The sequence below is a fragment of the Gobius niger genome, assembly GCF_951799975.1.
Source record: "Gobius niger genome assembly, chromosome: 1".
NCBI classification, from domain to species: Eukaryota; Metazoa; Chordata; class Actinopteri; order Gobiiformes; family Gobiidae; genus Gobius; species Gobius niger.
Window position 1 is genome coordinate 2,135,578 of NC_136852.1, and position 27,429 is coordinate 2,163,006.

Here is a 27,429-nt window from a genome sequence, read left to right on the forward strand (position 1 = left end):
ATTTTTGCCCTTTTTTAATCTCATTTTTTGACATTTTTCATGATTTTTGTCACTTTTTAAATCACATTTTTGACATTTTTTCATCACATTTTTGACACTTTTAATCACATTTTTGTCACTTTTTAAATCACATTTTTTACATTTTTAAATCACATTTTTGCCACTTTTTAAATCACATTTTTGAAACTCTTTTCATCACATTTTTGACACTTTTTCATTACATTTTTTGTCAGGCTTTGATGCGTTATACTCGTTTTCATCTCGATTTGTTGCTATTTTCATGCATTTTTTCTAAGAAGCTTTTAGATTCGGGTAAAGCTGAACTGGAGAACATGTGCTCGGTTCAGGTGGAGGTTAACAGATTAAAGCATGTGTTTAACTGAACTCTCCCCTTCCCTCTGTGCCCCCCAGAGCGCTCCGCCCCGGTGACCCCGGCTTCTGTGCGAGGGCGCGGGTCCCGATGCCGTCCAACAAAGACTACGTGGTTCGGCCCAAGTGGAACGTGGAGGGAGACTCCAGCCGGGTCAGTGCAGGAACAAACACTCAGTCTCTGTTCTCACCTCGGTCACTTTTGGTGCATTTGAACTTTTTTTCCTTCAGAAATGATACAGATTAGAAGGAAATGAGCATCAGCAACTTATCATGTTTGTACAAAACATACGACTTGTTTGTGTACTTAAGTTGTTGTCTTCATAGGTGCACATAAACGTGCACGCTCGTGAACGCCCATACACGTGCACGTACGTGCACTGGCACTCCCTGAAGCCTTTAAACAGGAAGCAGGAATAATCTGAACCAACTCTGCTTTAATTGACTCAGAACGTGAGGAAAGGAATGAGTCTGTTGGAGAAACACAAGCGGCGCTTCGCTGAGGAGCGGAAACAGAAGAAGCCACAGGGGGCGGTGAAGATCAGCATCGAGGGCAACCGCATGCCCCTGTAGCGCCCCCCACAGGGCCGTAAGTCACACTGCATGAGGCTGCTCTGAGCTGGAGTGCAGTGTGTCCTACAGAGAGTGTGTCCTACAGAGAGAGTGTCCTACAGAGAGTGTGTCCTACAGAGCGTGTGTCCTACAGAGAGTGTGTCCTACAGAGAGTGTGTCCTACAGAGAGTGTCCTACAGAGAGTGTGTCCTACAGAGAGTGTGTCCTACAGAGAGTGTGTCCTACAGAGAGAGTGTCCTACAGAGAGTGTGTCCTACAGAGAGTGTGTCCTACAGAGAGTGTGTCCTACAGAGCGTGTGTCCTACAGAGAGTGTGTCCTACAGAGAGTGTGTCCTACAGAGCGTGTGTCCTACAGAGCGTGTGTCCTACAGAGCGTGTGTCCTACAGAGCGTGTGTCCTACAGAGCGTGTGTGTCCTACAGAGAGTGTGTCCTACAGAGAGTGTGTCCTACAGAGCGTGTGTCCTACAGAGCGTGTGTCCTACAGAGAGTGTGTCCTACAGAGAGTGTCCTACAGAGAGTGTCCTACAGAGAGTGTCCTACAGAGAGTGTGTCCTACAGAGCGTGTGTCCTACAGAGCGTGTGTCCTACAGAGAGTGTGTCCTACAGAGAGTGTCCTACAGAGTGTGTCCTACAGAGTGTGTCCTACAGAGAGTGTGTCCTACAGAGTGTGTCCTACAGAGTGTCCTACAGAGTGTGTCCTACAGAGTGTGTCCTACAGAGTGTGTCCTACAGAGAGTGTGTCCTACAGAGTGTGTCCTACAGAGTGTGTCCTACAGAGAGTGTGTCCTACAGAGCGTGTGTCCTACAGAGAGTGTGTCCTACAGAGTGTGTCCTACAGAGTGTGTCCTACAGAGAGTGTGTCCTACAGAGCGTGTGTCCTACAGAGAGTGTGTCCTACAGAGTGTGTCCTACAGAGTGTGTCCTACAGAGTGTGTCCTACAGAGAGTGTGTCCTACAGAGCGTGTGTCCTACAGAGAGTGTGTCCTACAGAGAGTGTGTCTTACAGAGAGTGTGTCCTACAGAGCGTGTGTCCTACAGAGAGTGTGTCCTACAGAGAGTGTGTCTTACAGAGAGTGTGTCCTACAGAGAGTGTGTCCTACAGAGAGTGTGTCCTACAGAGAGTGTGTCCTACAGAGAGTGTGTCCTACAGAGCGTGTGTCCTACAGAGAGTGTGTCCTACAGAGAGTGTGTCTTACAGAGAGTGTGTCCTACAGAGAGTGTGTCTTACAGAGAGTGTGTCCTACAGAGAGTGTGTCCTACAGAGAGTGTGTCCTACAGAGAGTGTGTCCTACAGAGAGTGTGTCCTACAGAGAGTGTGTCCTACAGAGAGTGTGTCCTACAGAGCGTGTGTCCTACAGAGCGTGTGTCCTACAGAGAGTGTGTCCTACAGAGAGTGTGTCCTACAGAGAGTGTGTCCTACAGAGAGCGTGTCCTACAGAGAGCGTGTCCTACAGAGAGTGTGTCCTACAGAGAGTGTGTCCTACAGAGAGTGTCCTACAGAGAGCGTGTCCTACAGAGAGCGTGTCCTACAGAGAGCGTGTCCTACAGAGAGCGTGTCCTACAGAGAGAGTGTCCGACAGAGAGCGTGTCCTACAGAGAGCGTGTCCTACAGAGAGCGTGTCCTACAGAGCGTGTGTCCTACAGAGCGTGTGTCCTACAGAGAGTGTGTCCTACAGAGAGTGTGTCCTACAGAGAGTGTGTCCTACAGAGTGTGTCCTACAGAGAGAGTGTCCTACAGAGAGAGTGTCCTACAGAGTGTGTGTCCTACAGAGTGTGTCCTACAGAGAGTGTGTCCTACAGAGAGTGTGTCCTACAGAGAGTGTGTCCTACAGAGAGTGTGTCCTACAGAGAGTGTGTCCTACAGAGAGTGTGTCCTACAGAGTGTGTGTCCTACAGAGTGTGTGTCCTACAGAGTGTGTCCTACAGAGAGTGTGTCCTACAGAGAGTGTGTCCTACAGAGAGTGTGTCTTACAGAGAGTGTGTCCTACAGAGAGTGTGTCCTACAGAGAGTGTGTCCTACAGAGAGTGTGTCTTACAGAGAGTGTGTCCTACAGAGTGTGTGTCCTACAGAGTGTGTCCTACAGAGAGTGTGTCCTACAGAGAGTGTGTCCTACAGAGAGTGTGTCCTACAGAGAGTGTGTCTTACAGAGAGTGTGTCTTACAGAGAGTGTGTCTTACAGAGTGTGTGTCCTACAGAGTGTGTGTCCTACAGAGTGTGTCCTACAGAGAGTGTGTCCTACAGAGAGTGTGTCTTACAGAGAGTGTGTCTTACAGAGAGTGTGTCTTACAGAGAGTGTGTCCTACAGAGAGTGTGTCTTACAGAGAGTGTGTCCTACAGAGAGTGTGTCCTACAGAGAGTGTGTCCTACAGAGAGTGTGTCCTACAGAGAGTGTGTCCTACAGAGAGTGTGTCTTACAGAGAGTGTGTCTTACAGAGAGTGTGTCCTACAGAGCATGTGCTTTTCTGAAGCATGTTCCTGACGTGTGCAGTGGACTAAATGAGGTCTGCTTTAGTCTGCTTTAGACTCCATGCGTTGGTGCTGAGGTCAGGACAGATCACAGTACATGACCTCTCAGAGGTGCCCAAAGTGAGGCCTGTGGGCCAAATGTGACCCTCAGAACAGTTTTGTTTGGCCCTCCGGCTCCTTGTGAATCATCGCCATAGATGATATCGTTAAGTTTAATAATTCTGCACAGTTACAGCCTCAGTAGGGACGGAGCTGGTGTTTAGGCCTAAATAAAGCTGAGGTTGCGCAGTTAAAGCAGCACCGTGTGACCTTCTGGAGCAAATGCACGTCTTTTTCTGCTGTTTTTGAAAGTGTGCTCAGAGTTCCTGTTCCGTGTGTCCTGGTGTGGGTTGGTTTGAACTGGGGTTTGCAGCGTTTTAGACTGACAGGTTAAGTTCTTTCTGAGGTGTGTCATGTTTGTGGAGCCTCTGCTGCACTGGTTTAAAGCTGAGGTCAAAGGTTTGTGGAGTTACAGGAGAATCAGCTCTGGATCATCAGACTTCAGCAGCTCCTTCACCACAAACACTAATGTTACAAATAACACCTGTGTCCTGTGGGAACAGCTCACCCTCACCCTCTCTCTCTGTCTAACCCTCTCTCTTCTCCCTCCAGGAGCCTCTCTCTCTCTCTCACCCTCTCTCTCCTCCCTCCAGGGGCCTCTCTCTCTCTCTAACCCTCTCTCTTCTCCCTCCAGGGGCCTCTCTCTCTCTCTAACCCTCTCTCTTCTCCCTCCAGGGGCTTCTCTCTCTCTCTAACCCTCTCTCTCCTCCCTCCAGGGGCCTCTCTCTCTCTAACCCTCTCTCTTCTCTCTCCAGGAGCCTCTCTCTCTCTCTAACCCTCCCTCTTCTCCCTCCATGAGCCTCTCTCTCTCTAACCCTCTCTCTTCTCTCTCCAGGAGCCTCTCTCTCTCTAACCCTCTCTCTTCTCTCTCCAGGAGCCTCTCTCTCTCTCTAACCCTCTCTCTTCTCTCTCCAGGAGCCTCTCTCTCTCTCTAACCCTCTCTCTTCTCTCTCTCTAACCCTCTCTCTTCTCTCTCTAACCCTCCCTCTTCTCCCTCCATGAGCCTCTCTCTCTCTAACCCTCTCTCTTCTCCCTCCAGGGGCCTCTCTCTCTCTAACCCTCTCTCTTCTCTCTCCAGGAGCCTCTCTCTCTCTCTAACCCTCCCTCTTCTCCCTCCATGAGCCTCTCTCTCTCTCTAACCCTCTCTCTTCTCCCTCCAGGAGCCTCTCTCTCTCTCTAACCCTCTCTCTTCTCTCTCTAACCCTCCCTCTTCTCCCTCCATGAGCCTCTCTCTCTCTAACCCTCTCTCTTCTCTCTCCAGGAGCCTCTCTCTCTCTAACCCTCCCTCTTCTCCCTCCAGGAGCCTCTCTCTCTCTCTAACCCTCTCTCTTCTCTCTCCAGGAGCCTCTCTCTCTCTCTAACCCTCTCTCTTCTCCCTCCAGGGGCCTCTCTCTCTCTAACCCTCTCTCTTCTCTCTCCAGGAGCCTCTCTCTCTCTCTAACCCTCCCTCTTCTCCCTCCAGGAGCCTCTCTCTCTCTCTAACCCTCCCTCTTCTCCCTCCATGAGCCTCTCTCTCTCTAACCCTCTCTCTTCTCTCTCCAGGAGCCTCTCTCTCTCTCTCTAACCCTCTCTCTTCTCTCTCCAGGGGCCTCTCTTCTCTCTCCAGGGGCCTCTCTTCTCTCTCTAACCCTCCCTCTTCTCCCTCCAGGAGCCTCTCTCTCTCTCTAACCCTCTCTCTTCTCTCTCTAACCCTCCCTCTTCTCCCTCCATGAGCCTCTCTCTCTCTAACCCTCTCTCTTCTCTCTCCAGGAGCCTCTCTCTCTCTCTCTAACCCTCTCTCTTCTCCCTCCAGGAGCCTCTCTCTCTCTCTAACCCTCTCTCTCTGTCTAACCCTCTCTCTTCTCCCTCCAGGAGCCTCTCTCTCTCTCTCACCCTCTCTCTCCTCCCTCCAGGGGCCTCTCTCTCTCTCTAACCCTCTCTCTTCTCCCTCCATGGGCCTCTCTCTCTCTCTAACCCTCTCTCTTCTCCCTCCAGGGGCTTCTCTCTCTCTCTAACCCTCTCTCTCCTCTCTCCAGGAGCCTCTCTCTCTCTCTAACCCTCTCTCTTCTCTCTCCAGGAGCCTCTCTCTCTCTCTCTAACCCTCTCTCTCCTCTCTCCAGGAGCCTCTCTCTCTCTCTAACCCTCTCTCTTCTCTCTCTCTAACCCTCTCTCTTCTCTCTCTAACCCTCTCTCTTCTCCCTCCAGGAGCCTCTCTCTCTCTCTAACCCTCTCTCTCTGTCTAACCCTCTCTCTTCTCCCTCCATGAGCCTCTCTCTCTCTAACCCTCTCTCTTCTCCCTCCAGGGGCCTCTCTCTCTCTAACCCTCTCTCTTCTCTCTCCAGGAGCCTCTCTCTCTCTCTAACCCTCCCTCTTCTCCCTCCATGAGCCTCTCTCTCTCTCTAACCCTCTCTCTTCTCTCTCTAACCCTCTCTCTTCTCTCTCCAGGGGCCTCTCTCTCTCTCTAACCCTCTCTCTTCTCCCTCCAGGAGCCTCTCTCTCTCTCTAACCCTCTCTCTTCTCTCTCTAACCCTCCCTCTTCTCCCTCCATGAGCCTCTCTCTCTCTAACCCTCTCTCTTCTCTCTCCAGGAGCCTCTCTCTCTCTAACCCTCCCTCTTCTCCCTCCAGGAGCCTCTCTCTCTCTCTAACCCTCTCTCTTCTCTCTCCAGGAGCCTCTCTCTCTCTCTAACCCTCTCTCTTCTCCCTCCAGGGGCCTCTCTCTCTCTAACCCTCTCTCTTCTCTCTCCAGGAGCCTCTCTCTCTCTCTAACCCTCCCTCTTCTCCCTCCAGGAGCCTCTCTCTCTCTCTAACCCTCTCTCTTCTCTCTCTAACCCTCCCTCTTCTCCCTCCATGAGCCTCTCTCTCTCTAACCCTCTCTCTTCTCTCTCCAGGGGCCTCTCTTCTCTCTCTAACCCTCTCTCTCTTCTCTCTCTAACCCTCTCTCTTCTCCCTCCAGGAGCCTCTCTCTCTCTCTAACCCTCTCTCTTCTCTCTCTAACCCTCTCTCTTCTCTCTCCAGGAGCCTCTCTCTCTCTCTAACCCTCTCTCTTCTCTCTCTAACCCTCTCTCTTCTCTCTCTAACCCTCTCTCTTCTCCCTCCAGGAGCCTCTCTCTCTCTCTAACCCTCTCTCTTCTCTCTCTAACCCTCCCTCTTCTCCCTCCAGGAGCCTCTCTCTCTCTCTAACCCTCTCTCTTCTCTCTCTAACCCTCTCTCTTCTCTCTCCAGGAGCCTCTCTCTCTCTCTAACCCTCCCTCTTCTCCCTCCAGGAGCCTCTCTCTCTCTCTAACCCTCTCTCTTCTCTCTCTAACCCTCCCTCTTCTCCCTCCATGAGCCTCTCTCTCTCTAACCCTCTCTCTTCTCTCTCCAGGAGCCTCTCTCTCTCTCTAACCCTCTCTCTTCTCTCTCTAACCCTCCCTCTTCTCCCTCCAGGAGCCTCTCTCTCTCTCTAACCCTCTCTCTTCTCTCTCTAACCCTCCCTCTTCTCCCTCCATGAGCCTCTCTCTCTCTAACCCTCTCTCTTCTCTCTCCAGGAGCCTCTCTCTCTCTCTAACCCTCTCTCTTCTCTCTCCAGGGGCCTCTCTTCTCTCTCTAACCCTCTCTCTCTTCTCTCTCTAACCCTCTCTCTTCTCCCTCCAGGAGCCTCTCTCTCTCTCTAACCCTCTCTCTGCTCTCTCTAACCCTCTCTCTTCTCTCTCCAGGAGCCTCTCTCTCTCTCTAACCCTCTCTCTTCTCTCTCTAACCCTCTCTCTCTCTCTCTAACCCTCTCTCTCCTCCCTCCAGGAGCCTCTCTCTCTCTCTAACCCTCTCTCTTCTCTCTCCAGGAGCCTCTCTCTCTCTAACCCTCTCTCTCTCTCTAACCCTCTCTCTCCTCCCTGCAGGGGCCTCTCTCTCTCTAACCCTCTCTCTTCTCTCTCCAGGGTAGGGCTGTGCATTAATCGAAATTCGATTACGATTTCGATTACAACAGTAAACGATTACAAAATTAGCATAATCGCAAAAAATCGATTATAATTGTTTTTTTCACATTTTTTTTTCTAATTTTTAATTTTTTGTCTTTTTTTGCTGGATTTTTGTCAAATTTTTTGATGGATTTTTGTCATTTTTTTGATGGATTTTTGTCACTTTTTTGATGGCTTTTTGTCACTTTTTTGATGGCTTTTTGTCACTTTTTTGATGGATTTTTGTCACTTTTTTGATGGATTTTTGTCAATTTTTAGCTGGATTTTTGTCACTTTTTTATGGATTTTTGTCAATTTTTAGCTGGATTTTTGTCACTTTTTTATGGATTTTTGTAACTTTTTTTTGCTGCATTTTTGTCTTTTATTTAATGGATTTTTGTCATTTTTTTTGATGGCTTTTTGTCACTTTTTTGATGGATTTTTGTCACTTTTTTGATGGATTTTTGTCAATTTTTTTGATGGATTTTTGCCCCTTTTTTTGATGGATTTTTTTAACAAATAATCGTTTGAATAATCGTGATTTCAATTATGACAAAAATAATCGTGATTATTATTTTTTCAATAATCGAGCAGCCCTACTCCAGGGGCCTCTCTCTCTCTCTAACCCTCTCTCTTCTCTCTCTAACCCTCCCTCTTCTCTCTCCAGGGGCCTCTCTCTCTCTCTAACCCTCTCTCTCTCTCTAACCCTCTCTCTCTCTCTCTCTAACCCTCTCTCTTCTCCCTCCAGGGGCCTCTCTCTCTCTCTAACCCTCTCTCTTCTCTCTCCAGGAGCCTCTCTCTCTCTCTAACCCTCTCTCTCTCTCTCTCTAACCCTCTCTCTTCTCCCTCCAGGGGCCTCTCTCTCTCTCTAACCCTCTCTCTTCTCTCTCCAGGAGCCTCTCTCTCTCTCTAACCCTCTCTCTCTCTCTCTCTAACCCTCTCTCTTCTCCCTCCAGGGGCCTCTCTCTCTCTCTAACCCTCTCTCTCTCTCTAACCCTCTCTCTTCTCTCTCCAGGAGCCTCTCTCTCTCTCTAACCCTCTCTCTTCTCTCTCCAGGAGCCTCTCTCTCTCTCTAACCCTCTCTCTCTCTCTAACCCTCTCTCTCTCTCTAACCCTCTCTCTCTCTCTCTAACCCTCTCTCTTCTCTCTCCAGGAGCCTCTCTCTCTCTCTAACCCTCTCTCTTCTCTCTCCAGGAGCCTCTCTCTCTCTCTAACCCTCTCTCTCTCTCTAACCCTCTCTCTCTCTCTAACCCTCTCTCTCTCTCTCTAACCCTCTCTCTCTCTCTAACCCTCTCTCTTCTCTCTCTAACCCTCCCTCTTCTCTCTCCAGGAGCCTCTCTCTCTCTCTAACCCTCTCTCTCTCTTCTCTCTCTAACCCTCTCTCTCTCTCTCTCTAACCCTCTCTCTCTCTTCTCTCTCTAACCCTCTCTCTCTCTCTAACCCTCTCTCTTCTCTCTCTAACCCTCCCTCTTCTCTCTCCAGGAGCCTCTCTCTCTCTCTAACCCTCTCTCTCTCTTCTCTCTCTAACCCTCTCTCTCTCTCTCTCTAACCCTCTCTCTCTCTTCTCTCTCTAACCCTCTCTCTCTCTCTAACCCTCTCTCTTCTCTCTCCAGGAGCCTCTCTCTCTCTCTAACCCTCTCTCTTCTCTCTCCAGGAGCCTCTCTCTCTCTCTAACCCTCTCTCTCTCTCTAACCCTCTCTCTCTCTCTAACCCTCTCTCTCTCTCTCTAACCCTCTCTCTCTCTCTAACCCTCTCTCTTCTCTCTCTAACCCTCCCTCTTCTCTCTCCAGGAGCCTCTCTCTCTCTCTAACCCTCTCTCTCTCTTCTCTCTCTAACCCTCTCTCTCTCTCTCTCTAACCCTCTCTCTCTCTTCTCTCTCTAACCCTCTCTCTCTCTCTAACCCTCTCTCTCTCTTCTCTCTCTAACCCTCTCTCTCTCTTCTCTCTCCAGGAGCCTCTCTCTCTCTTCTCTCTCTAACCCTCTCTCTCTCTTCTCTCTCTAACCCTCTCTCTCTCTCTCCAGGGGCCTCTCTTCTCTCGCTAACCCTCTCTCTCTCTCTCTAACCCTCTCTCTTCTCTCTCTAACCCTCTCTCTTCTCCCTCCAGGAGCCTCTCTCTCTCTCTAACCCTCTCTCTCTCTAACCCTCTCTCTCTCTCTCTAACCCTCTCTCTCTCTAACCCTCTCTCTTCTCCCTCCAGGGGCCTCTCTCTCTCTCTAACCCTCTCTCTCCTCCCTCCAGGGGCCGATGAAGAAGGGCCTCTCTCGCGTGGACAAACAGATGCGCAGATTCCAGGACATCCGGCGCCTTTCGAAGACGGGCCACGCGGTGAAGATCAGCGTGGAGGGGAACAAGATGCCCCTGTGATTTTAAACTTTTCTTTTTTTCTGTTTCTGGGATATTGTTGTTATTATAATTATGACGTCGACTGTGGAATAAACAGTGCTTTATGTAAAACTCCGTCTGGGATTTATTGTTTTCTCCAGAGTAATAAACGAGTGACGACTGTTCTTTTCATCATGTTTATTCAAAGTTAAAGCCTTGAAAGCAGGAGCAGCGTCAGAAGCGTCGAGGCGAGGGTCACCTCCGGTCACAGTCAGCAGGGGGCGCCACGGCTCAGCGACAGGAAAGAGGAGTCCTGAAAATGAAGAAGGTCAGTCGGTCAGTTTGGAAAAGTGACAGACGGAGTGAGATGTTTGAAAGACACGTCTTCAAGATGTAAACGCGACAAAAATGTGACAAAAATTCAACAAAAAATGACAAAAATTCAACAAAAAAATGACAAAAAATGACAAAAAATCAACAAAAATGTGACAAAAATTCAACAAAAAATGACAAAAATTCAACAAAAAATGACAAATTCAACAAAAAATGACAAAAATTCAACAAAAAAATGACAAAAATTCAACTAAATGTGACAAAAATTCAACAAAAAACGACAAATTCAACAAAAAATGACAAAAATTCAACAAAAAAGTGACAAAAATTCAACTAAATGTGACAAAAATTCAACAAAAAACGACAAATTCAACAAAAAAGTGACCAAAAAAAAGACAAAAATTCAACAAAAAATGACATAAATTCATCCAGAAACCCTGATAAACCTGAGGGTGTGTTTCCCTACCACTAAAAACATGTACAATAGTTTCCCTCTGGAAATGAGATTCTTGATCTTAGTGGGACTTTCCTTTAAAGTGGCACTAAAGACTAAACTCCACCCGCAGTTTGAAATGTTGATGCATGAGATCAAAATTCCATATACTCTTTAACCAGAAGGGGGCAGTACAGTCACAGTGTTAGACGGTTTAGCCCAGTGGTTCTCAACCTTTTGGAGCCGTGACCCCCCATTAATTATTGTTCAGGACCGCATTTTTAATTGATTGACTGCGGAATTCTTCCGCAGTCAATTATTGGTTTTCATGTTCTTTATTATTATTCCTCTTCCATCTTTTTCCCGATTTTCTCCGGCTTTCAGCACCTTCATGCTTTGTGCAATTTATGCAAGTTATGCATCAAAACGTTCCGCATGTTGAGGAGAAGGTGCTGTTACTTTTGAGACTTCTGCAACTTATGGTTTTTCCGCAATCGGCCAAAATGTCAGAGATTTTTCCCATTGACTTATAATGGGGCTGCCGCAAATCCATGCTTTTCTGCACTTTTTTCTGCATTTTATGCAATTTCTGCACTTTGTGCATGTTCAGCTTATGCAACTTGTGGGTTTTGAGAAAAAATTGTCCTTCTGCAGTTTTCCAGTTTTTTTATACGAGAGTTTGAAATGTTTGCATTGGTGTGTATGGGGGAATCCAGCCAATGGGGAAACTCCGCCTTTCAGCCATTTGTGCTTCTGCCAATCAAGCACTGAGGCCATTTCAACAGTTTGACCAGTTTATGGAATTTAAGAAGTTTATGCAACATTAGTAATTTATGCAAATTAACCACTTTATGGGATTTAACCAGTTAATGCATTTTAAAGTGTTTATGCAACTTAAGAGTTTATGCCATTTAGGATTTATGAATTTTAAAGAGTTTATGCAATTTACATAATTTATGCAAATTAACCCATTCATGCATTTTACCACTTTATGCAGTTTATACAGTTTATGCAACATGACATTTTATGCATTTTACCAGTTTATGCAAATTAAGCAATTTATGCAATTTGAACCGTTTATGCAATTTCTGCATTTGCTTCCCGCAATTTCGCAGTCAATCGCAATGGCGCAGCCATTGCATTTCTAGTTATTATTATTATTATTATTATTTTTCATGTGTCTTAATTTTATTTATTTATTTTCGGGGGGGTTAATGTTTTTTTTTTGGGGGGGGGGGAATTAAAGACCTTTGTTGTAACTTGTTGTTCTGACTTGTCAATAAACAAAAAGTTAAACATAAAAAAAATAAATAGCAGAAATAAAATTCCTGAAACTACAAACAAATAATGGCAATAGCAAACACATGCTACAATAAAACATTAGATTATACACTAACAAAAATATGTATATTTTATCTAAATGATCTGGCGACCCCCCAAATTTGTCTCGCGACCCCTATGGGGTCCCCAGGTTGAGAACCACTGGTTTAGCCTACAGTATATCGGTGCAAAATACATGTTTGCACTAAAATGACTTTAAATGAGGAGGGAACATGTTTATCAGCAGAAAAAAGTTGGTTTGGCCTTAGATGCTGAACATGAAAACATAAAGTTGCATAATGCACCTTTAACCCTTGTGTTGCACCTTTAACCCTTGTATGTTCCGGGCATTTGAATGCAAGGTGACACAAGGGGGCGCCCTTCCAACCTCCTCAGTGTAAATGTGAGTTGACTTTCTTCAGACTTAGACTTTAGGTCAGACACCATGAGTGACAGTAACATGATGCTAAATACAGTGAGCTCTTTGTTTGCAGTAAAAAGGCTGAGGCCTCATTGCTCTTCAGTCACAGACTGAGAAGTGAAGAAGGAAGTCATGGAGCTTCTGCTTTAGACAGAACTTCAGACTTCTGCTGCAGGTAAGAGTTATATCATATCCTAAAAACTCAAATATGTACTAAAAACATAATATATGGAAAATTATTATTACAATTCCCAAAAAATATTGAAAATCCTGTATTCTAAAAAAGAAAACCAAAACAAACCCTAACCATTTGTATCTGCTGTAAAGTCATGTTTGCCCCAGTTCCCCTGAGTCGTGTGTGTGAAAATAGCAACAAAACTGAGACGAAAACAATAATGGAAATATGACAAGAGTGAGAAAACATTGACAAAAAAGTGACGAAAAAGTGGCAAAAATGTGACAAAAAATTGACAAAAATATTACAAAAAAATAACAAAAATGTGACAAAAAATGTGACAAAAATGTGACAAAAAATGACAAAAATGTGACAAAAAAATAACAAAAATGTGACAAAAAAAAAGACAAAAATCTGAAAATGTGACAAAAAAAAAAAAAAAAAAAAAAGACAAAAAAGCTACAAAAATGAGTTGAATACCCAACAAAAAAAGGATGGAAAAAAAAATCTGATGACGTGAGGAAGAAGTTCCTCTCGGTTCAGGCGGGAGTTAAGAGGTTAAGTGGTGCTAGCCCACATTTAGCTTTGCTGAGCTCACAGCCTATAGGCCAGACTAATGCCTTATTTGAAAGCTAAGACCTTCAAAACTCATCAAAGCTGATCTTTTTCCATCACTTTTTGTCACTTTTTTTATTGCGTTTTTGTCTCATTTTGTTGCTGTTTTGACACTTTTTTCAAGAAGCTTTTAGACTTGGAGAAAATGTGCTTGTGTACGGACTCTCACCTGTGGAAAGGTGCGCGGTGGGCGTGGCCTAGCCCTTGTTCCCCGGGAGACGGGCGGTCCCGATGCGGTCGATGGGCGGGGGGCTGGCCTTCCTCCGCGGCGGCTCGGAGGCTTTGGGGCTCTTGTGGGTCTGGGTGGACTCCATGCTGCTGCCGCCCGCGGACAGGCGGTCCAGGGGGGCGCTGTTCCCCGTGAAGCCCCTCTTCTTCTTCGGCTCCATCACGTCGTTCTCCTCACGCCGCAGCTCGTCCAATCGCAGCAGCTTCTCCGCCAGCCCCGCCCACTTCCCCTTGGAGCCCGGACTGGACTCTGGGCTGGAGTGTGGACTGGACTCTGGACTGGACTCTGGGCTGGACTCTGGGCTGGACTCTGGGCTGGACTCTGGACTGGACTCTGGACTGGACTCTGGACTGGACTCTGGGCTGGACTCTGGACTGGACTCTGGACTGGACTCTGGACTGGACTCTGGGCTGGACTCTGGGCTGGACTCTGGGCTGGACTCTGGGCTGGACTCTGGACTGGACTCTGGGCTGGACTCTGGACTGGACTCTGGACTGGACTCTGGGCTGGACTCTGGACTGGACTCTGGGCTGGACTCTGGACTGGACTCTGGACACTCCACAGCGTGTTTGGGCTGAAACACAAAAGTCTAATTTAAAACCTCTTACCCTCTGATCCAAGTGCATTTTCTCCAGTTCGGCTTCACCCAAATCTAAAAGGTCACAGCCTATAGGCCAGTGTAAAGCCTCATTTGAAAGCTAAGACCAACAAAACTCATCTAAATGGAGATATTTCCTTGCGTTGTTGCCACTTTTTTGTCACTTTTTTGTTGCATTTTCATCCTCATTTGTGTTGCCATTTTGACTAATAAGAAGCTTTTAGATTTGGGTAAAGCCAAACTGGAGAACATGTGCTTGGTTCATTTAAACCTCCTCGTCTAAAGTCGACAATCGTAGCTGCAAAACCGATAATAGATACAGACGGCATCTCTGGAATCGCCCATATATGGTCACGTTTCAAAACAATTAAGGGGGAAAACGATTTGGAAAAAAATCTAAACTTTCTCTAATTATTCAAAAACTACTTTAACCCCTTAACTCCCACCTGAACGGATCCCATTTTCTCCAGTTTGGCTTTACCCTAATCAAAAAGATGCTTGGGAAAAAAGCACCAAAAATGTGACAAAAATTCAACAAAAATGTGACAAAAATGCGACAAAAATGTGACAAAAATTCAACAAAAAAATTACAAAAATTCAACAAAAATGTGACAAAAATTCAACAAAAATGTGACAAAAATTCAACTAAAAAGTGACAAAAATTCAACAAAAAAGTGACAAAAATTCAACAAAAATGTGACAAAAATTCAACAAAAATGTGACAAAAATTCAACAAAAAAGTGACAAAAATTCAACAAAAAAGTGACAAAAATTCAACAAAAATGTGACAAAAACTCAACAAAAAAGTGACAAAAATTCAACAAAAAAAGTGACAAAAATTCAACAAAAATGTGACAAAAATTCAACAAAAAAATTACAAAAAATTCAACAAAAAAGTGACAAAAATTCAACAAAAATGTGACAAAAATTCAACAAAAAAATTACAAAAAATTCAACAAAAAAATTACAAAAAATTCAACAAAAATTCAACAAAAAAGTGACAAAAATGTGACAAAAATTCAACAAAAATGTGACAAAAATGTGACAAAAATTCAACAAAAATGTGACAAAAATTCAACAAAAAAGTGACAAAAATTCAACAAAAAAGTGACAAAAATTCAACAAAAAAGTGACAAAAATTCAACAAAAATGTGACAAAAATGGAAAAAAAAAAAAAACATAAAAAAGGTGACACAACACAGCAACAACGCGTGGAAAAAGGTTAGTTTTGTGGGTCTTAGCTTTCAAATGAGGTGTTACACAGTCAAAAGAGGACAGAATGCGTTTGGTTTAGGCGGGTGATAAGAGGTTTACAAACGCTCAATTATGAATATAGTTTCTACTAAATAAAGATAAAACGACATGGAGAGGAGAAAGTGGTTCAACAGCCCATAAATACATAAAAAACGGAGAATGCTAACTTGATGCTACATGTTAGCATCGGGCTAATGCTAACGGTTAGCTAGCAACTGCCGTTTTTTCACTTTTACTGAACAATCTGCTGTGAGAAAATATCCAAATGGGCCCGATTTACACTTGACTTTATTTGTATGTGATAAATGAGTTCATATTCCACCAGAAAATGGCTAAAAAGAGTGAAAAAATGTATTTCCCAATCTATAGTACGTTGTCGCTTTCCGTTGCCGTGGGAACCGTTGCCTCTCTCACGGGGAAATGTTTTGATTGGCTCACGCTGGGGCTCTCACTTCCTGTCTGTCACGTGACAGTCAGCTGATCCGGTTTCAGAGTAAACAGAGCAAGCAGCGGGAGCAGGAAACTCACGCGGACCTTCTTACTTTCAGACAGTGACTCCTGCCCCTAGAGGCCGTCAGCGCCACTGCAGGTGTCGAGAGTAAACGTTAGAGACGAAAACAATGACGGAAATGTGACAAAAAGTGAGAAAAAAATGATGAAAAAGTGGCAAAAATGTCACTAGAAATTGACAAGAAATTGACAAAAAATGGACGAAAAAAATGACAAAAAATGGACGAAAAAATGACAAACATTTTTACAAAAATGTGATAAAAACATGACAAAAAATTGACCAAAAAATGACAGAAATGTGATAAAAATTTGTCAAAAAAAGACAAAAATTTCACACAAAAAATGACAGAATTTGACAAAAATGTGACACAACATTTGACAAAAAAGGACAAAAAAGTTACAAAAAAATTACAAAAATTTGACCAAAAAATGACAAAAATGTGACAAATGTGACAAAAAATTACCAACATTTTATAAAAATTGGACGAAAAAAATGACCAAAAAAATCTACAAAAAATGACCAAAATGTGACAAAAAAATTGACAAAAATGTGATAAAAAAAAAAAAATCACAAAAAAATCACAGAAATTTGACCAAAAAAATGACACAAATGGGACAAAAAATCACAAAAAAATTACAAAAATGTGATGAAAACGTGAAAAAAATATGACCAAAAAATGACCAAAATTTGATAAAAAATTGACGAAAAAATGACAGAAATGTGACAGAATTTGACAAAAATGTGACACATTTGACAAAAAATGACAAAAAAGTTACAAAAAAATTACAAAAATTTGACGAAAAAAATTACAAAAAATTGACCAAAAAATTACTAAAATGTAACAAATGTGACAAAAAATTACCAAAATTTGATAAAAATTGGACGAAAAAATGACTAAAAAATCGACCAAAAAATGACCAAAATGTGACAAAAAATTGACAAAAATGTGATAATAAAAATAAAAAAAAATCACAAAAAAATCACAGAAATTTGACCAAAAACATGACAAAAATGTGACAAAAAATTACCAAAATTTTATAAAAATTGGACGAAAAAAAAGACAAAAAAAATGACCAAAATGTGACCAAAAAATGACAAAAATTTGACAAAAAAAATGACACAAATGTGACAAAAAATGACCAAAATTTGATACAAAATTTACGACAAAATGTCAAAAAATTTATTAAAAAATTGACAAAAAATTGACAAAAATGTGACCAAAAAGTTACAAAAATGAGTTGAATACCCAACAAAAAAATGATGGAAAAAAAAGCTGATGATGTGAGGAAAAATATCTTCTCGGTTCAGGCGGGAGTTAAGAGGTTAAGTGGTGCTAGCCCACAGATAGCTTTGCCCGTTAGCCTGTTAGCTTCTTCTTCGTGATTCCATTAGTGCGTGTTGGTGACTCTGCCCCGGTGCAGGGAAAGTTGTATTTCCCTCAGAGGGACTACGGAGAGGATTTATTAAGGTAAATAAGTTACATAGTGCTGCTTTAACCTGTGACACAATAATAACAAGTAGGTTTGTTTTCATCGAGGAAACAAAAGCTCAGCGTGACGGCTCTTTAACCCCTTAACTCCCACCTGAACCGAGCACATTTTCTCCAGTTTGGCTTTACCCCAATCCAAAAGCTTCTGGAAAAAAGCTGTGAAAATAGAGACAGAACTGAGATGAAAACAATGATGGAAATGTGACAAAAAAGGGACGAAAAATTTGAGAAAAAGTGGCAAAAATGTCACAAAAATGTCACAAGAAATTGACAAAAAAATGACAAAAATGTGACAAAAATTTTATTAAAATGTGACAAAAAATGACAAAAATGTGATAAAAATGTGACGAAAAAATGACAAAAATGTGGCAAAAATTGGATAAAAATGTGGCAAAAAAATGAGAAAAATGTGTCAAAAATTTGATAAAAAAATGACAAAAATGTGCCAAAAATTTGATAAAAATGTGGCAAAAAAATGAGAAAAAATGTGACAAAAAATGACAAAAATGTGACGAAAAAATGACACAAATGTGACAAAAATGTGACAAAAAAATGACACAAAAATGACAAAAATGTGACAAAAATTTGATTAAAATGTGACCAAAAAATGTGACAAAAATGTGATAAAAATGTGACGAAAAAATGACAAAAATGTGTCAAAAATTGGATAAAAATGTGGTAAAAAAATGAGAAAAATGTGACCAAAAAATGACAAAAATGTGTCAAAAATTGGATAAAAAAATGACAAAAATGTGACAAAAATGTGATAAAAATGTGGCAAAAAAATGAGAAAAATGTGACAAAAAAATGACAAAAATGTGACAAAAAAATGACACAAATGTGACAAAAATTGGATAAAAAAATGATAAAAATGTGCCAAAAATGTGATAAAAATGTGGCAAAAAAATGAGAAAAAGGTGACAAAAAAATGACAAAAAAGTTACAAAAATAGGTTGAATACCCAACCAAAAAATGATGGGAAAAAAAGATCTGACGTGAGGATAAAGTTCCTCTCGGTTCAGGCGGGAGTTAAGAGGTTAAAGAAGGTCTGAGAGAAACTAGAACCGGCCCAAACAGAGGCTTTAACCTCAGATTGGCCTCGTCAGGAGCAGTTTCCCTCTGTGTGCGGAGTGTTCTTTCCCAGCATGCCGCGGGGCGCTGTTTGGACAGTAGCTCAGGCTCCTGTCATGTGAGTCTGGAGGTCAAACTCAGCGGGGCGGGGCTACTGAGGGGCGGGGCTAAGCACTGTGCCGCTGTGGTACTGCTGTGGTACTGCTGTGGTACCTGTCGGGGCTGCAGGCCGTGCAGGACGCTGAGGGTCGTCAGCAGCAGAAACACCACGTTTTGCATCTGCCAAAGGAAAGAAAGAATTAAAAGTTCATTCATTTATTCATTTATTTTTCTGTCGAGCTGGAAACGCCTTTAAACACGTCTGTTGTAACAAGTGAAGGAGCCACTTTACAATCACAGAAAGTCCTCACTTGTCACTTTAAACCAGTAAAGTAGATTCACATTCAAATAAACTTCATGTTTTCAGTGTCGTCCTGCAGAGACGATTATCGCCACCTCTGGTTCAAACCTACAATAAATCTGAATTACGTGTGAAAAATGACATTATATAAGTTTGTCACATATTTATACAGTATTTATTAAAACCAGCTACTGCTTTGGCACGAAATGTTACACAATTTGTTCCTAAAAGCCTCAAAAATGCATCAAAATTGACAAAACTTTAAGAACGATGTCAGATAAGCTGAATATTTACATTTCTCCTCATGTCACTCTTTGATGAGTAAAATGTTTGTGGCGTTAAAGTGTAATATTTGAGGTTTAAAAGGTTCTTTCCTTCAGCCTGATCTTTGTTCACACAGGTTTGTAACGTTAGAAGAAGAAGAAGAAGAAGATCTTTATTTATATAGCGCCTTTCACAGACATATTACGTTACAGTTCTGCTGTTACAGAGAATATTCATGTTTATCAGTAATAAAAGTATAAACTGTACCTTGTCAGTGGAAGCTCTGGGACGGTGCTCGGACTCGGACTCAGACTCAGACCTTCTCAGTCGGACTCTCGGCTCCTGCAGGTTTTAAAGCAGCTCTCGTCCAATCACAGGCTGACGTTTTTTCATCCTCTTTTTCCAAAGTCATTCACACTTTGAACCAAACGCCTGAGCTCGGACTCACAGCTGGATGACGTTGTTCTTGGGTCAAATCTCCATGAGCTTCTCATCATCATCATCCACACTGGGGGAAGTTACTGGGATGAGATGATTCTCTTTAGGCGTGATACGATACTTATCATAATACAAGAAGATACGACATGTATCATGACACTTAGTGGCCGATACTTAGATATATATATAAAGTACTTTATGACTCCCCGACTGACAACACTGATCCTCGGCCTTCGCTCTAGAACAGAGGGGCCCAAGTGTGGCCCGTGGGCCAAACAAGGGCCTCAGGGTCTTATTGATCTGACACATGTGGGAGGAGACACTACTTTTTACTGAAAGTTTAATAATTCCACTGGATTAAAACTCCAAACACGTCACAGTGAGACAGAGCAGTGTTAAAGGTCTTTAAGTAAAGTTGTGGAGAACGACGTAGAAGCTTCAGTGGAACATGATCCACGGCCTCCACACTGTTTAAACATGAGACCCTCCGCGGTTACATCCAGAACCTCCAATCAGGACCTGTCTGCTCCATCAGCCTCTCTGACCGGCAGCCACAGAGTGTCTTGCCCAAAGACTCCTCAACAGTCTGAGTCTGAGCTGAATGTAACCAGTCACATGATAGACTCGGCTCTGGCTCAGTTCTGGCTGAGCTCAGACCTGGACACATGGAAACAGTTGGTTTTCAGTGAGTCACTCATGAAGTCATGTGACCTCTGACCTCTCCCTGCTGACCTTCCAAGATGGCGGTCATCAAAACAGCGCGTTCACATTTAAACGCTCTGGCTCTCGGGGGGTGTTCACCGTGTCCAGGTGAAAGGTTCAGCGTGAGCTCAGCCTCATTAAACACCTCATTATCTCAGGTACGTCACGGTCATTACCCAAACCTGTCCCCCACATCGCCATGACGACACCCCCTCCATCACCACGGCGACGGGGACAACAGAGGGACACGGGGTCGGACCGGGGTCCGGGCAGCGAGATGTTCTGACCACACCTGAAACATCAGCTCCTCCTGAGGGAGAGTTTGAGCTGATCAGGGTCAGACGTGTCAGTGAGACGTGGACCAACCTCAGCAGCTTTAAATGTATATATACCAGGGTCTGGGTGAATACTGGATTCTGATTGGCTGGTGCATTATTTTGGTATAACCGCACACGTAGTCCGGTAGTTAAATCACTGGGATATCACTCCGCTGTGGCGTCGCCATAGCAACGCCTGACACAGCTGAATCAGATAAAGGCGTAATTAGTGACTGACAGGAACGTATGAGATGGATTTAGTGTTTGCTAAATGTTAGTAGAGGAGAGTGAGCAGCTAGGTTAGCTCCTGTTAATAACATATGAGCTTTACATTTCTATTGAAAACGGTTAAGGCTATTCATCATTTTCAGGCGTACATAAAATGATCCTGCATTGAAGCATATTTGTCTGGATTAGTAAAGTCAAACATAAAAGTTTCAGTTGGGGGGGCCCAGGTGTGAGCGACTCCACCGCAGCTGTTTCCATAAACAGTTGAGCTGGTTGAGCTAGCTAGCTTTAGCTTCAGGTTAAACCTTGTAAAAGTGAAATAACTCCTGCCCACGAGTGCCGCATATCGGTGTTTACTTCCACGGAAAAGTGTTTCCGGGTTAGTCCTGTTGTGTTGTGATTCTGTGCTGATGTTGTGTCGTTGAGCCTGACTGAGATCCTCGTAATAGCTGCGGAGAATGACTCGCTCTGAGACCAGCCTTCAGTGACCGGCTAATAACCCACACAAAATAGTCCCGTAGTCTGGCAGATTTAGTGACTTTAGTCAATGAAAAAAACATTTATTATAAATGTTAGGTTTGTGGGACCCTGGTATAAGCGGATTAAACAACGAGGAGCCGCGTTAGACGTTATAAAGCAGGAGGAACAACACTGTGTCGGGCGTTAGAACTGAGGCGACGACAGGTGCACCTGCGGGATTCGAACCCTCGATCCTCCAAACACAAGATGACCCCGCTCTAAAGTCAGTGAAACAATTGCCTTTAAACATCTCTCTGTGTCCAGTTAAATACACGAGTCTGACATCACTGCAAACCTACCAAGACCCGGCCGTCCTCCTAAACTCACTGACCGAACCAGGACAGCCCTGACCACAGCTGGTACAGAGACGCCTGTGATGACCCTGGATGAACTGCAGAGAGACACAGCTCAGGTGGGGGAAACTGTCCACAGGATTAGTCGTAACTGAGAGACATTTTTAAAGAAAACCATTAGAAGTTCTGTTTTCTGGAGGTCTCACGGCTGCGGTTCCGCTCTGGTCAACAACAGAACCCAATTTAAAGATCACAGACCGAGCTGGACCGTCTCCACTGCCCGCTCACACCTCAACCCTCTGCTGCCCCCTGTGTCCAGGAGGAGTATAACACCTCACAGGGGGCTCTGCTCGTCTGCTCCAGTACTTTCACGGTTTTATTTTGGATTATTGTCTGAAACTTAAAAGACTGAAGTGTAGAACATATTACTTACACAAATGACAGTAATATATTAGTCATTAGTCGGTTAAATGTCAATAGAAAAGTTAGATTCCCAAAGTGAATGCGCTGAGAAGAGCTTGTGTGAGACTAAAGTCCAGTGTCTGGTGTGAGAGGACTGTGAGGCTGTGAGTCACTGATCTAACCTGTTCTTGTTCCAGAGTCAGACTCAGAGCTGCTCCTCATTGTCCTGATGAAGATCATGTACATCACTGCCCTCTGCTGCTGCTGTCAGGTACTGCACCCTCCTGTGTTCTGCTCCTCATTGTCCTGATGAAGATCATGTACATCACTGCCCTCTGCTGCTGCTGTCAGGTACTGCACCCTCCTGTGTTCTGCTGTTGTTGAAAGACAGAAAAGTCAGTGGCTGCATCTGAAACCATGAAATTGTAGCCTCTAAGCACTAACACTAGAAACCAGTGGCGGCTGGTGATATGAAAACCAGGGGGGGCTGTGGCCTCTACCTACTTTCAATTATATTTTAGAAAATACTTATAAACATTGTTTTTAACTTAAAAAAGAAAGTTTTCTTTGGGGCATTTAATATTATTATCTTATGTAGAATATATTCAAAACTTGTTTAGTTTTATTCAACTAAAAAATAAATAATTTCTGACTAAAGTGTAACGATAATCACTATACATATTTGTGTTGTGCACCACTGATTTGTGTTTTGTACCAACAGAACCAGAACAAAGGCAGGAGGTGTTTCCTCTTTGATTTCATGTACAGTTTTAGTCCCAGACCTGCTGTGGGTTCATTATGAGCCTCAGAGACACAGGGTTAAACCCGTATAAACCGACAGACAAATGACCCGCTCAGAAATAATGTGCAGCTCACGTTGTGAAGAGAGTCCTCCTCCTCCTCCTCCTCCTCCTCCTGCAGCACCTGGAGCTCCTCCTCCTGTAGCACCTGGAGCTCCTCCTGTAGCACCTGGAGCTCCTCCTGTAGCACCTGGAGCTCCTCCTGTAGCACCTGGAGCTCCTCCTGTAGCACCTGGAGCTCCTCCTCCTGTAGCACCTGGAGCTCCTCCTGTAGCACCTGGAGCTCCTCCTCCTGTAGCACCTGGAGCTCCTCCTGTAGCACCTGGAGCTCCTCCTCCTGTAGCACCTGGAGCTCCTCCTCCTGTAGCACCTGGAGCTCCTCCTGTAGCACCTGGAGCTCCTCCTCCTGTAGCACCTGGAGCTCCTCCTGTAGCACCTGGAGCTCCTCCTCCTGTAGCACCTGGAGCTCCTCCTGTAGCACCTGGAGCTCCTCCTGTAGCACCTGGAGCTCCTCCTGTAGCACCTGGAGCTCCTCCTGTAGCACCTGGAGCTCCTCCTGTAGCACCTGGAGCTCCTCCTCCTGTAGCACCTGGAGCTCCTCCTGTAGCACCTGGAGCTCCTCCTGTAGCACCTGGAGCTCCTCCTGTAGCACCTGGAGCTCCTCCTGTAGCACCTGGAGCTCCTCCTGTAGCACCTGGAGCTCCTCCTGTAGCACCTGGAGCTCCTCCTGTAGCACCTGGAGCTCCTCCTCTGTTTCCCTCAGTGAATGAATGACGTTCTCCTCTCCTGTCGTAGCTCCTCCTCAGGTCCTATATCTTCTCTCCATCAAATGTCCACGTCCTGGGACAGAACTGTCCAAGTCAGCGAGTGTTGTCCCAAAGTGTGAAATAAACAAGCAGCAGCTAAAGCAGACGGGCTAGTTAGCATCGTCATGCTACCTCCAGGAAAGTCCATTTAGACGTGACTTCTGACTGAAGAAAGTCTCAAGTCCATGAGTTTGACTAAATCCTTTCACCTCCTCTCAGGAAACAACACGAAGCTTCTCCGTCTCTCAAATGAGAAGTTTTTCCTCCAATCGTCCGTGAGCTCAGAGCTGCTCCAACAACGAGCTCGCGTTTGTTTACAGGAGACGCTTCCTCGTCTTTCACCTGTTATTCTCCGATGGCGCTGAGGCCAAGCCCATTGGAGAATTATTATAGCGCGTCTCTGATTGGTTGAATTAATGATATACAGTGACGTTTTTATACCATATCAGAGGCCATTGGTTATATCGCGTGGGCGCTGTTCCTGCCGTCCCGAGCACAAAACTACACATTTATGAGGCTGTTACAGCACAAGATGAACCAGGCAGACAGAATGACACCTCCTTCACCTCCGCCCCCCCTCCCTCCACTGTATAAAAGACCTGTATATAAGAAAGTTGGGATTTTGCTAAACTTAAAACTTTTTGTTTTATTTGCATAATTGATAGGAGGGGCGGCGCCCACCGCCCATAATGGACCAGCCGCCACTGCTAGAAACTAATCCTTAACCTTTCATGGGGTCGACTGCTAGATCTGTGTGCAGTTAGTGAACTAGGGCAATAGGCAAACAACATAGTGTCCAAATAAAAACATTTAAGGAGAAATAAAAATCCAAATGATCCATTTCCCTTTAGTCTTATTTTATTTCAACAGCTGTTTCTTAAAGCTACAGCAGCAAATGATCCATGTGGCTTAAGTTTCTACTAAATGAAGCAAAAGCACAAACTGGGGGGGGGGGGGGGGGGGTTTGGCGCAGTGGGATGGCACATAGCTCCTAAGCGCCACTTAGTTAGCACCAGAGGTCCCTCTGCTAAAGTGGCTATGATAGTTAGCACCAGAGGTCCCTATGCTAAAGTGGCTATGATAGTTAGCACCAGAGGTCCCTATGCTAAAGTGGCTATGTTAGTTAGCACCAGAGGTCCCTATGCTAAAGTGGCTATGTTAGTTAGCACCAGAGGTCCCTATGCTAAAGTGGCTATGTTAGTTAGCACCAGAGGTCCCTATGCTAAAGTGGCTATGATAGTTAGCATCAGAGGTCCCTATGCTAAAGTGGCTATGATAGTTAGCATCAGAGGTCCCTATGCTAAAGTGGCTATGATAGTTAGCACCAGAGGTCCCTATGCTAAAGTGGCTATGTTAGTTAGCACCAGAGGTCCCTATGCTAAAGTGGCTATGTTAGTTAGCACCAGAGGTCCCTATGCTAAAGTGGCTATGATAGTTAGCATCAGAGGTCCCTATGCTAAAGTGGCTATGATAGTTAGCACCAGAGGTCCCTATGCTAAAGTGGCTATGTTAGTTAGCATCAGAGGTCCCTATGCTAAAGTGGCTATGATAGTTAGCATCGAGGCTCCTTTTCCTAACTACTTCCTAACTGACTTACCAATTCGGACGCTTCTTATCATGGCGGACGCTGACGCACATCCAGTTTGGCGAAGACCTCTTACCAATTTACTGGTTTCGGACACAGCAATAGATTATGCTGTTGTGTGCTTTCGAGGCCACCAGGAGGCAGCAGAGGGGAAGAAATTAGCCTAATGCTGTTAGATGGTTTGTAAATAATTGTTAGGGATCTGCAGCTTCACTCAATAAGAATGAATAGGGGAAAACACAAATTCGCAGATTAATTGCTATGAAATATATATATAAAAAAAAAAAAAACTCTTCCTCACCCTCCGCGGGCGGTCTCTTTTTCCTCCTGCTCGGGTCCTCTACCAGAGGCCTGGGAGCTTGAGGGTTCTGCGCAGTATCTTTGCTGTTCCTAGAACTGCACTTTTCTGGACCGAGATGTCTGATGTATTTCCTGGGATCTGCTGGAGCCACTCCTCCAGTTTGGGGGGGTCACTGCCCCGAGTGCCCCAACGACCACGGGCACCACTGATGCCTTCACCCTCCAGGTTTTCACCAGCTCTTCTCTGAGCCCCTGGTATTTCTCTAGTTTCTCATGTTCCTTTTTCCTGATGTTGAAGTCGCTTGGTATTGCTATGTCGACCACAACGGCTTTCCTCTGCTCTTTGTCACCACCACAATGTCCGGTTGGTTCATTACCATTTTGTCCGTCTGTATCTGGAAGTCCCACAGGATCTTGGCTTGGTCATTCTCGACCACCTTTGGAGGTGTTTCCCACTTTGACCTTGGGGTTTCCAGCCCATACTCTGCACAGATGTTCCTGTACACTATACCAGCCACTTGGTTATGGCGCTCCATGTAAGCTTTCCCTGCCAGCATCTTACACCCTGCAGTTATGTTCTTACACCCTGCAGCATCTTACACCCTGCAGTTATGTGCTGGATTGTCTCATTGGCCTCTTTGCACAGTCTACACCTGGGCTCTTGTCTGGTGTGGTAGATCTGGGCCTCTATTGCTCTGGTGCTCAAGGCTCCTGTGCAGCCATGATGAGTGCCTCTGTGCTGTCCTTTAGTCCGGCTCTGTCTAGCCATTGGTAGGATTTCTGTATATCCGCCACTTCAGTTATGTTTCGGTGGTACATGCCGTGTAGGGGCTTGTCCTCCCATGACTGGACCTCCAGCACCTCATCTTCTGTTCCCCATTGTCTGAGACATTCACTGAGCACGTCATCTGTCGGAGCCTTGTCCTTGATGTACTTATGGATCTTGGATGTTTCATCCTGGATAGTGGCTCTCACACTCACTAGTCCTCGGCCTCCTTCCTTACGGCGAGCGTACAGTCTCAGGGTGCTGGATTTGGGGTGGAACCCTCCGTGCATGGTTAGGAGCTTTCGCGTCTTAACATCGGTGGTCTGTATCACATCCTTTGGCCAGCTTATTATTCCTGCAGGGTGTCTGATTACTGGTAGGGCGTAGCTGTTTATTGCCCGGGACTTGTTCTTGCCATTGAGCTGCTTCTTAGGACCTGCCTTACTCGTTGGAGGTATTTGGCCGTAGCCGCTTTCCTTGTCACCTCTTCGAGGTTGCCATTTGCTTGTGGGATTCCGAGGTACTTGTAACTGTCCTCAATGTCTGCTATTGTTCCTTCTGGGAGTGAGACCCCTTCTGTGTGGACGACCTTCCCTCTCTTAGTCACCATCCGACCACACTTCTCTAGTCCGAATGACATCCCAATGTCTGCACTGTATATCCGGGTGGTCTGGATCAGTGAGTCGATGTCTCGCTCATTCTTAGCGTACAGCTTGATGTCATCCATGTAGAGGAGGTGACTGATGGTGGCCCCGTTCCTGAGTCGGTATCCATAGCCAGTCTTGTTGATTATTTGGCTGAGGGGGTTCAGACCTATGCAGAACAGCAGTGGGGACAGGGCGTCTCCTTGGAATATGCCACATTTGATGGAGACTTGTGCAAGTGGTTTGCCATTGGCTTCAAGGGTGGTTTTCCACAACCTCATCGAGTTTGCAATGAAGGCTCTTAGAGTCCTGTTGATGTTGTATAGCTCCAGGCATTCAATGATCCAAGTATGTGGCATTGAGTCGTAGGCTTTCTTGTAATCAATCCAGGCAGTGCTCAGGTTAGTGTGTCGGGTTCTGCAGTCTCGAGCGACTGTTCTGTCTACCAGGAGCTGGTGTTTGGCACCTCTGGTATCTTTACCGATTCCCTTCTGAGCTGTGCTCATGTATTGATCCATGTGCTTACTTATCTTAGCCGCTATGGTGCCGGACATGAGCTTCCACGTTGTGGAGAGGCAGGTTATTGGCCGATAGTTGGATGGGACTGTACCCTTTGAGAGATCCTTCAGGATCAGGATTGTGCGCCCTTCGGTTAACCACTCAGGGTGATTCCCATCCCTCAGCAGCTGGTTCATTTGTGCTGCCAAGCGCTCATGGAGAGCCGTGAGTTTCTTAAGCCAGTAGGCGTGTATCATGTCAGGGCCTGGTG

At 44.9% G+C, this 27,429-nt stretch overlaps 2 protein-coding genes across 2 annotated transcripts in view; one reads left to right on the forward strand and one right to left on the reverse strand.

The window, feature by feature from the left end:
- iws1 (interacts with SUPT6H, CTD assembly factor 1) overlaps positions 1 to 9,863 on the forward strand; it is a 29,981-nt gene extending 20,118 nt beyond the window's left edge. Inside the window, exons 14-15 of the mRNA XM_079578182.1 lie at positions 412 to 523; positions 9,664 to 9,863. Of these exons, the coding sequence (XP_079434308.1) occupies positions 412 to 523; positions 9,664 to 9,789 (238 nt within the window). The 3' untranslated portion in view covers positions 9,790 to 9,863. The remainder of the gene's footprint in view (positions 1 to 411; positions 524 to 9,663) is intronic.
- Positions 9,864 to 9,959: 96 nt separating this feature from the next.
- LOC306979310 (uncharacterized protein) lies at positions 9,960 to 18,475 on the reverse strand (the record flags this gene model as incomplete). The annotated part of the gene is made up of 3 exons (XM_079578196.1): positions 9,960 to 10,060; positions 13,208 to 13,847; positions 18,410 to 18,475. The coding sequence occupies 2 exons, from the start codon at positions 18,473 to 18,475 to the stop codon at positions 13,242 to 13,244; spliced, it is 672 nt and encodes a 223-aa protein (XP_079434322.1). The 3' UTR covers positions 9,960 to 10,060; positions 13,208 to 13,241.
- Between the last annotated feature and the right edge of the window lie 8,954 nt (positions 18,476 to 27,429).